General features: G+C 41.9%; 1 protein-coding gene across 1 annotated transcript in view; it reads right to left on the bottom strand.

Moving 5' to 3' along the window:
* Window positions 1-208: 208 nt before the first annotated feature.
* Window positions 209-11,183, bottom strand: part of TBC1D30 (TBC1 domain family member 30) — a 75,715-nt gene continuing 64,740 nt past the window's right edge. The window contains exons 10-13 of the mRNA XM_028110813.2: window positions 8,905-9,017; window positions 7,296-7,435; window positions 4,332-4,538; window positions 209-1,239 (exon numbers count right to left, since the gene is read on the bottom strand). Coding sequence (XP_027966614.2) covers window positions 455-1,239; window positions 4,332-4,538; window positions 7,296-7,435; window positions 8,905-9,017 — 1,245 coding nt within the window. The 3' untranslated portion in view covers window positions 209-454. The remainder of the gene's footprint in view (window positions 1,240-4,331; window positions 4,539-7,295; window positions 7,436-8,904; window positions 9,018-11,183) is intronic.

Raw genomic sequence — 11,183 nt, 5'->3', positions numbered from 1 at the left:
AGAAACTTACTTCCTTTTTACAGTTTCTGTTCTAGCAAGTTAGTGTGTGCATGCTTGAGGATCAGTAACACCCAGAGAACCAGAGAAGGTCTGGGGGGAGGGCAGTCACAGGGACCCTGAAGGTCCCTCAGAACAGGAAGGAAGAGGGGGTTAACAGTCTAGATCCACAGTCTTGTCTAAACAATTCACAATGAAAAATTGGGAAAACTTCACACTTTAAAACTACAATATTTATTCTGCCACAAGAATTCACTGGATCCGTTATCGGTGGGTGGAGGAAAACATACCCATTCTAGCTCCCATTATAAAACTTCCAGTTCCCATTTTCACGGACTGGTGTTCATCTCACTATCTATTCGTTTTCACTGGACAGTCAAAACTCTTTTGGAGCCATTCAGCTGGACCCCTTAGACGGCCATGAGAAGGTGAATCTAGATTCAGTTTCTGAGGGCCATCATCGTTTCTTAGTGCTACTGTTTCCACCACCCGATTTGCTGAAGCTCCTGCTCATGTGAGGAAAGTGCACGGTTGGGGTTCTTTCTGTAGGACCATACAGTCCCAAATTCCTGGCGGTGGCTGACTTCCGCAGTGGTTTGACGCTGGGGAAAGGGCTAAAGATGGGCGCTTTCAGGTGGCTGCCCTGGGAAGGTTTGCTGGGGGCTCTGGCTTCACCAGGGGCATCAGGCAGCTCTGGGAAGTGCTGCGGGCAGGGTGGGTGTGCCTTGGGCTCAGGGTCAGCAGCAGCATCCCTCCGGTTCAGTTCCAAGGCTTCTAACTTCCCCTGGACCGCAGACACATCAGCATCGGCATCCCCGAACACGGGCTCTGGAGACTGCCCTTCGATCGTCCTCCCGGTGCAGCCTTCGGAGCAGCGACCCTCTCTCCCAGCTGCTGCCGCACACCTGGAGGAAGCCTCCGCTGCCCCCAGGCTGTTAGCCCTGCAGCCCTCATTCTGCTCCTCTATCAGCCCCACGGTGTCCCCACAGCCCAGCTGACTCTTGGTCCTCGTCATGTTCTTTTTGTGGACACGGATGTGTGTTCGCCATGGGGAATTGAGCTTCGTCTTCAGGTCTTCATAGGGGACAGGAGACATCTTGCCTCCTGTGTGACCAGGGACGTGGATGACAGCATTCTTGGCAGGTCTGTTTGACATTTTCATCTTCTTTCCTAAAAGAAGGTGGTTGATAACTGGAGAGTTGTTTACCTGAGATGGGAGAATGCTGGTCACTGGCCCTTTGTCTGAAAGAAATGGTGAAAGGCTGGATGAAACGGACCACAGAGAAACCATCCGTTGTGGCACAGGAATCACATAGAGCTTGTCCCCCAATCCTGGCCGTGTATTTCCCAGGTTTTGGCAGAGCCATGTGACTGAAGGTAACAAAAACTGAACTCAATCCTAGAGCCCGGGGTGCCTATTCCCTCCTCTTCAGAGAGGAGGAGACACGAGGCTGAGGATACAAAAGAAGCAGACTCTGGCCCCTCGTTACTAATTCAAGTACAGATGCCCTACTGTTTTCTTCCCAACAGTTTCTGTCTCTGAGAAACAACCTCAGAGGTCTTATATCTAGAAAATCTTAGAAGACTTTTTTAAAAATAAGTCAAACACTATGACCATATGGATTATCAGCTGTTAGCTTCTGAGGGGTAGGAAAAGAACACACTGCGTATGATGAAGTGAGAGACAGCAGGATGAGAGAAGCGGTAAAAAGGTCGTAAAAACGCAGTGAAGTCACTGCTCCCCGATGCCTGGTCTTAAGTACGAAACCCATTCCTGTGTCCTCAATGGACTTTGAAAGGAAACTGAAAACTGGAAAGCACCAAAAGCTGTGTGCTCCTGGAGGGCACCGTTGACAGTACTATTATCCTCCTCCTCCCATGGCTACGACCAAGCCCCTATTTCAGATGGTGCGCAAACACACACAGCCCCAGGGAGAAGGCCCCACCATCTTCATGTGAACCACCTTCTTCCCGACGTCCATGTCATCAGCTGAACTCACTTCTACACTTCTTGACTATTGTCATCTACCTCTGGTCACACTCCAGTCCTTCCTGAAGATGCTGACAACTGTCTCCTCTTCACCTCATATACTATGATGCCCCTCAGTTACTTTACTGTTTCTCTGACTGATCCATCTTCATGCTTCTTCTACCATCCTAAACCTCATCACTCAGACCTACGTTCCCTGAAAAATACTGTAACTCTCCTAATCTTCTCTTTGACTCTTTTAGCTCTCAGGCTCTCAATATAGCCATCTATGGTACTGCACCAAAGAGACTTTGGTTCTTCAATCTTTCAAGCTTCCCATAACCCCTCGTCTGTCTCTGAGTCACTTACACCCCAACCAGGCTAGACGCATGGCTGATCACTGGGGCTGCTGCCTCACTGATAACCACACATTCTCAACATCCCCATGCCTTTAATACTTGGCAAAATCCCAAACCTGGACACACAAATCACATTATCTTTTCCAAAAAGGGGGTGGGGGAGAATCACACAGACATGTGGACTGAAGCCCTTCAGATTCATTAACTTCCTATTGTGTTGGGTCCTCAAAGGCACAGAACAATCCTTTTCTTTCCTTCTTCCCTTCCATTCCATGACCCATCCAAATCTTCCTTACTTCTGCTCTCCAACTTACTCCCAAGTAAGTCCTCCAACTTACTCCCAAGCAAAGGACATTTCCTCCAATTGCTCCACAAAAACAAAAGCTATCAGATCCAAAAGGCCCTAACTTCCTGTCCTCCCTAACCTGGGAAGTTGGTACCTCAACCACTATCCTACCATCTTCCTTTACATCTCAGAAGCTGAGGTCAGGTGCAACCTTTTCCACCTATGCTGCTAATCCCACCTTATACCATCGCCTCTAAAAGCTTGCTACTCAAACTGGGATCCCCATCCAGCAGCACAGGCATCTCCTAGGAGCTTGTTGGAAATGCATAATCTCAGCCCTACCCCAAACCTGCTGAAACAGATTCTTCATTTTAACAGATCCCCAAGTGATTTATATGCACACTGAAGTTTCAGAAGCAATGCTCTAGAACTTTGCCTTCAAGCAACAATCTCTCCCAAAAAAAAAAAAAAAAAATACATAAAGAGTCAGTGAACTTTTCCTGTAAAGGACCTGACTGTAAATGTCTTAGACATTGTAGTGCAAAAGCAGTGATAGACAATATGTAAATAAATGGGCATGCCTGTGTTCCAATAAAACTTTATTTATTAAAAACAGGCAGCTAGGATTTGGCCTGGGGAGCATAGTTTACTGACCCCTGACTAGAGTACAAGGCACATGGCGCGGTTGAAAAGGGACTATGCAAAGAATCAGAACACAGGGGTCTAGCCCTGGCCTGACCACCCACCATAGCTACGTAACCCTGCTAAGCCTTCCTGAGTCACCATTTCCTCATCTTTTAAAAGGATGTAAGAATATCCATCCTTACGTTCCTCACAGACTTGCTTTAAGGACAAATGAGGATACGTATGAGCCAATCCTTTGAAACCACTTTCTTTCTTTCTTAAGGATTCAGGTTGAAGTAAGAATCTTCAGCAAGTTGCCCACTCCTCCCTTACAAGTGGAAGGTAAGCTCAGTTTTTGTGCAAGATCAGTCACATGCTCACGAGGCTCTTAAAAACATGTCAACTCATATTTTGATTCATACTGGACAGGCATCATAATCATTAGGATTTCACTTAGAACAAGACAAACCACTTCCCAAATCAGCATGTATCAAATAATAAAGCACTGTTCACTGGGATTTTGGGAATTTAAAAAGAAAAAGAAAAAGGCAGTTTGACAGTCCTTGGAAAAGAGCACTTCCAACTGCATTCCAATTATGTTCTTCTCAGCAGACCCCCAAGACACTGCTAACCCATCAGTGAGGCACAGGAATGTTTTTTCCCTTTTTCTCTGACCACAACTATCTGTTATATGACTACCTAAATGACTGGTGGATAGCTCAATTTACTAGCGCACAGATGAATACGTTCTGGAGACAATAGCTCCAAAATGTCTCAAGTCCAAGGACTGCATGGCTTTTGCAACATTTTAATCATCCGTCAACCCCTCTCCACAAGCACACATAGTAAAGATTTGTTTAATACCATCAATTGTCTGGCTCTTGGTACCTAAAAGGAACCCATGGTCTTTTTCTTCTGCAGAGCCTGATAAAAAAAAAAAATGAGATGCTAAATGTGGGATCAGCTCAAGCCAGCTGTGTTTGTGGATGCTGAGCTAGAAGAGAGTTGCAATTTGGAGGCTATCCTGGGAATACTTGTTCTTTCTTTCACAACTGGACACAGAGGTGAAATCGATTCAAACAAAGAATCATATTACCTGCCCTGATATACACCTGATGCACCTGCTGCTGCTGCTTCTTCTTAATCCGAGAATACTGCCGCTTCAGCGCGTTGATATCTGTGGTCATGCGTTCCATCATCATACTGTTGAAAGCTGCATGGTATTCACTTCGACAGGAATTGATTGCTCCTGGACTCAGCTCCGCGATGTTATTAGACCGCAGGCTCTGCTCTTCATTCGGTTCTGCGCTCCAGGGGAGAGAGATAAGAACACGGTGTCATGGAGGTTTAGAAAGGGACTAACTGAGGGCACCTGGGTGGCTCAGTTGGGTAAGCGACTGCCTTCGGCTCAGGTCATGATCCTGGAGTCCCGGGATGGAGTCCCACATCGGGCTCCCTGCTCAGCAGGGAGTCTGCTTCTCCCTCTGACCCTCTTCCCTCTCGTGCTCTCTATCTCTCATTCTCTCTCTCAAATAAATAAATAAAATCTTTAAAGAAAAAAGAAAGGGACTGAGTCCCGATGACACTATGCCCCGGGGTAGTATCTTAATTTCCAGGGAATTCAAACCCAAAAAATAAAAAATAAACGTTCACTACAGTTTGTCTGGTATGTGTTTTTCTTTGACCCTGAAAAGATTTCTGCATTTTCTTATTGTCCTAACTGTGGATCTGAAATGAGCTGTGTGGGTTCACTGTTGGATTTTTTATTACCACTCTGGTCATTATGTAGACCTAAGATCAACTGTTTCCACATAAAAGTCACTGCCGTTTTCTAAAATTCCTTAGGAAGACAGAACCCCAGGTGTCTAAAGTCCATTTAGAGATTTGCACATAACTGTGATATACAGACTGATTATAGAGTTTAGTCAGTCATTAGAAGTGAGTTTTTCTTAAGTTAAAAATAGCAACACATTCTATAAAATCATCAAAACTTCAGATCACTGCATCTCTAGCAATGAATTTTTTTTTTCTTTTAACAAACATTTCCTGCTGTCTACTATGTGTGTTTTGTCCGGTGTGTTTCTACTCCGGCGGCACCTACAACTAGTAGATTCGGCCCTTAAGTAAAATTGAGATTACATCTAAGAAGCAGAAATAGGCACTGTGTGAGAGTGTATACACATACTCCACAGGATTTTCTAGCACAATACGGAAAAGTGGCCTGGGAACCAGCTTTTAAAAAGTAATTAATGGGGGATTTCAACTATGCTAACATCTACTAAAAGTGTTATTCAGATAAAGCCTAAACATCAGATAAATTTCCTTCCTTTTTCACTGAAAACACTTTTTTAAGGAGAAAAAAAATTAAAGGGAACCAGTTAACCTGAACTTACTTAAAACTGACAAGAAAGGCTCAGGATAAAACTTAGGAGAAAGTGATCCTATCATCCTGAAGCACATAACAGCTACACAAAAAGAAAAACAGAAGGGGAAAAAAAAAGGGGGGGGGGGAGACACATACCCAGACTACAGAAATGCAGATGCAAAAATTTTAGAGTTAAAATACATATTGATTTCGTGGCTAAACACCAAAAGCTGAAATTCAGGTCACGAAAAGAATGGGTAGAGGGCATGACAAAATCAATAGGACTCTTGCCAAGTTTAGGTTTTTTAAAAGCCATTCAGAGAGATGAGAGGAGAGTACATAGCAAGGACATACACACCAAAGCACGTGAACCAAAACTACACAGCAGGCTAAAACTCAAAACAAGCGAGGGCCTGAAGAACAGACTACCACAAAACTACCACAAGCAGAAGAAAACAGCCAAACAAACAAACATAAACCTTCTACATACGAAGAACAAAAATGAGAAAATAGCCCCACAAATCTGGGAAGGTAGGAGGAAGCTAGCAGAAAGCAAAGAGAAGGCAGAGGGACCGGAGAGCTCCTGTCTCAGTCCTCTTTCACAAGGAGAATGGTCTTCAAACTAGAAGATGTAGAACAAATGTCCTAAGGGAGGAACCGCCCCCCAAGAGAGGAAAGAACACAGTGGGAGGAGCATGAGCTGCTTCCAAAGAGTTCTTCCATCGGTGGTGTCCAGACCACAGGAAGTCCGTTCTCCACAAGAAACAAAAATGTCGCATAGCATCCAATTCAAAGAGGGACACTACCAAACTGCAGGGCATTAAAAGGTGAATATACAGAATATTAAAAGTTCTGGAAGTCATATCTTTTGAAAAACTCTGAACTTGGGCCATAGGGAAGGATTTGTGGGATGTATGGCTGTTCTCAAAGATTTGATGAGACGTCCAATAGAAGAGGGAGTAGACTTGTTCTGTTTTGTTCAAAAGAACTATTAAAAGAACTGGTATGTGGAGCTTATCTCTTCACGACTAGATACGATGGGCTAAGCAGAGAGATCCAGCAAAATGTCTTCTATAAAAGATAATGAGTTTCTAAGCACTCAAATTCAAGTAGAGGCTATCCTAATATTTCAGAGGACATTTCTATAGTGGAAAAGAAGCCAATCTGTATCAATTAAACAGCATGTGGTAATAAGCATATATTATATGCCAGGTTCTGAGCTAAGGAATAAAGCAAAGTGAAATCAGATAAAGTGGGCGGCAAAACATATCAGAAAGAAAAAGACAGGTATGATGTAGCCAACACCAAACAGAGAGAGCCTACTAAATGATAAAGTAGGGGCGCCTGGGTGGCTCAGACAGTTAAGGGACCAACTCTGGGCTTCGGCTCAGCGGGTGACCTCAGGGTAACAAGATCGAGCCCTGCCTCAGGCTCCGTGCTCAGCAGGGAGTCGGCTCGAGGATTTTCTCTCCTTCTGCCCCTCCCCCATGTGCGTGGGGCATGCGCACACATGCGCGCTCTCTCAAAAATAAATAAATCTTCTAGAAGATAATGTAAGACAGAAGACACTTTAATAAAGACCTTTAGTACTGGTAATCAGACCAGGAAACAGCAGGCATTTATCAGACACAATAACACCTTTGCTACAATGAACCAGTACATTAGGATCACCGACACAGAAAGCCGCCTCTTTACCTTTAATTTGCTTTTGGTACTTCTGCAGTTCAGGTGCCAGGAGCCCACTGAAAGGCCCAAGACACCCCACTGCATTAGCGATAGCATCTTCATCGTCTGGGTCGTTCTCCTCATCACTGTCTCTGACCTTACCATGTCGTCTTGGAAAACATAAAAGAAGAAAAAAAAAGTATGCAAAGAAAATAGTGGTGTTTTTTAAAAATAAATGATAGTCATGTGGTTTAAATGACATATACATAACTTTTATATATAAGTATACATATAACTTACATATAAAAAGTCTCCCTCCCCTCCCTGTCCAACTTCGGCCCCTGCCACCTAATTCCCAAAGGTGACCCTTGTTACTAATTTCTGATGTATTTTTCAGTTTCATTTTGCATAAGTAAGCAAATATAACTATACCATCTTATTTTTCTCCTCTTTTCGAATAAACATTAGCATACTACATACACTCTTTTGCACCTCACATCTATTTACCTAAAAATCTCTCCATATTCACATACACACAGCTTCCTCATCTTGTTTTTATCAGTGCACTATATTGTACGCATGTAGCCCACGTTATGGAACCAGGCCACTAACAATGCGCACCAGAGTGGTTTCCACTCCCATACTATCATAAGCAATGCTGCCATAAATAACCTTATACATACTGTGTTTTGCAGGTGCACAAATACATTTGTGGGATAAGTCATAAAGGCAGAATTGCCGGGTCAAGGGATATATGTACTAGTAATCTGGGGAAACACTGCCAAACTGCCTGCCACAAATCTTGTAATAACCTCCAACCAGCAATGTGAAAGAGTGTTTCCCTATAGCCTCATCAACAGAGTGCACATCAACCTTTTCAATTTTTATCAATCTGACAGATAAAACACAGAGTCTCAATCTAGTTTTAAGCTACATTTCTCAATACAAGTGATGTTGCCTCTTATGTAAACTACCTATTCCCATTCTCTCATCATTTTTCAATCGGGTGGTCATTTTCTTATTGATATCTAGGAACTTTATATATGAGAGATATTGATTACAAATATTTTTTCACAAATATTTTCGTGCCTGCTTATGGAGGTTTTGTTTTGTTTTCAGTCGTGCAGAAAATTATTTTTAAAGTACTTAACTTTTTCCCTAGTGTTTTTGAATCAGTTAAGGCCTTCCCAGTTCCAAAGAACTAAAGATATTCTTTCACATTTTCTTCTGCTAATTTTATTTCATTTTTTTCTTTTTAAATACACTTTTCACTTTTGATTTGATATGCTGTTTTCAAACACTAAATTTCTATATATTTGTCAATTTCAGTCTTTACATTTTAAAGTACCTCTTTAATAGTTCTACACTATTTTAATTATTCAAATGTTTAATGTTTTATATTTTTAAATAAGTTTCTAAATATTCCTTTAGTTTATGTTCCAATCTTTTTTGGAAAGTACAGTTTTAAAATCTCTCTTTTGAATTTCAATCAAAACCTTTGGGAAAGAAACATTCAGATTTTAAGTACCAAAATACTTTGAAAATATATATCTGGGGTTTAACAAATAGGAAGTTACAATAACACATTAAAGTACTAAGTCTTCCATCATGAAAACAAGAAAAGGGGGGGAGACCTTACCCAGAAACTGAGGTGGGTTTAACTGTGGCTGGGAATGGTGTAATGTTGTAGGTGTATTTTTCCCTCAACTCTGCCAATTGTGGGAAAGGGAATGGAGCCATAGAATAAACAGTCTGAAAAACAAAACCAAAAATGCCAAGTCTGAAACAGTGGCCTTAAACAACTCTTATCAATCCTGGAAAGACATTAAAGTTTTATGATTTGGATGTGAAGAGGTAGATTCTGCTCCTTACACAGCAGGTGGAGAGATTCTACTTCAATGCTCTTCACCTGCTTTAGAGAAAGACAAAAGAGTACTGATAAACACAATGCTGAGTTCTCAAATCAATCCAGCTGTGACTGGGCATTCCAAGTGGTGAACATGGGTGCCAGATGGAGCAATCTGACTCCCTCTGGGCCCAAGTGACAGATGGGTTAATTCAGAACTTCACAAGCTCCTATTACTTCTTTTTTTTTCTTTTCATGAGGGCCCGAACTCACGACCCCGAGATCAAGACCCGAGCTGAGATCAAGAGTCCGATGCTTAACCAACTGAGCCACCCAGGTGCCCCCTATTACTTCTTTAACAAAGTACCCATCAATGATCTTCATATGCAGTGCTTATTTTTCAAAGCTTTGATGATTTTTATAGACATTTAATGTCAACTTTCTGGACAAAATTAAGTCTAGTGGATGACTTTGTGATCAGCTGCATGCTTTCTCTAAAGATACCTTTTCAAATGCCTGTGAATGAGTTCTAGGTGAAAATTGTTAGCTGTTATTTTTAAAGAAAAAAAAAGTGACAGGGTGTAAAGCATAGGCTGTTAAAAATCTATAAATAAAAATGGGAAAAGCACCTGTGCTTCCTCCAGAATTTCAAAATTATATATCACTCTATCAGCAAGAGGAAAGTAATCCTATTTGCTCTCTTAATTTCATTAAAATTTAATTGCTCCAAACATATTTCTTCAATCCTTCAGGTACTTATTCACCAGAAAATGTATATTAATCACAGTTTCATTTCTCCCAGGAAGCCATTAACCTAAAACTAACAATGTTATATGTCAACTATACCTCAATAATTTAAAAAAAGAAACCCATACCATTTGGATTCAAATTTAAAACATGAAATTATCAATGCTAGGAATTTCAAAATTCCTTATAGATGAAATAAGATGTCTCACTGAAGACAGTAGGGTAACCAGCTAAAGATTCACTTGCGTTTTATTTTTGCCAGCTTTATTAAAAGTTAAGAAAATATTCCTTTGTCCAGCCTCATGAAGGAAGCTGACAAGAAAGGAATGAGAAGTCCATCCTGCCCCTACTTCATCCCATGCTGACCCAGGGTAACTAGCCCAGGTTCCTAGGAAGCTCCTTCAAGTTTCAGACATCTGACCAAAAAGAAAACTGCCCCCACCGGTGCTTTCATTCTCTATTTTTGGTCTTTTTTCCTCTATCCTTTACTTTCAGTTAGTCCTTCAGAGAAGAAATCAGTGCTCCTGAAACGAATGTGTTTATAGTACTTCTTCACATATATTCACTCACTTATTTGAAGGTCTCACATCTGAAGGCAAGTTTATGCCAAGAATGTACACCACACATCACCACAGTCCTCAGAGTACCTGAGAAGCTTTAGGTTCCCAACTTCATAAATCAGAGATTTACAAAAGATTCCAAGGAAGATATGTTACGAATCACCTTAGAGCCAAATATGGTACATTAATAGAATCTTAGGGCTAGAAAGGAATGTAAACATAATTTAGTTCAACCTTCTTCTGCAGCAGAAATTCCCTCTAGAGCATCTCCAACAGATGGTCACAAAGGCACCACTTAAACACTTCCAGTTACAGGCACACATTATTTTGCAGAGCAGACGGTTACAATTTTTGACAGCACTAATTAATCAAACATGATCCTTCTATTGGACAAGGATCCACATCCTTGTAATTTCCACACCATCACTGATGGAAAAAAAGTGAACAGTCCAGGGGTGCCTGGGTGGCTCAGTTGGTTGAGTGTCCGACTCTTGGTTTCAGCTCAGGTCATGATCTCAGGGTCCTGGGATCAAGCCCTCTGTCAGAGGGAGTTTGTTTGGAACTCTCTTTCTCCCTCGCTTTCTGCCCCTCCCCCCACCTCTCCCTCACGGGTGTGCTTTCTCGCTTTCTCTCAAATAAATAAATCTTTAAAAAAAGAAAAAAAAGTGAACAGTCCAAGGGCAGATCCTACATCATGGCACCGGAGCACTCCCCTCCCCCACCAGGTAACAATCATTACTGACAAGCACTTTGGCATAGGTTTTC

The sequence above is a fragment of the Eumetopias jubatus genome, unplaced genomic scaffold, assembly GCF_037043125.1.
Source record: "Eumetopias jubatus isolate StellerSeaLion01/CBP00866 unplaced genomic scaffold, mEumJub1_p1.0 scaffold_8, whole genome shotgun sequence".
Taxonomy (NCBI): domain Eukaryota; kingdom Metazoa; phylum Chordata; class Mammalia; order Carnivora; family Otariidae; genus Eumetopias; species Eumetopias jubatus.
This window is presented reverse-complemented; position numbering and strand designations above follow the sequence as displayed.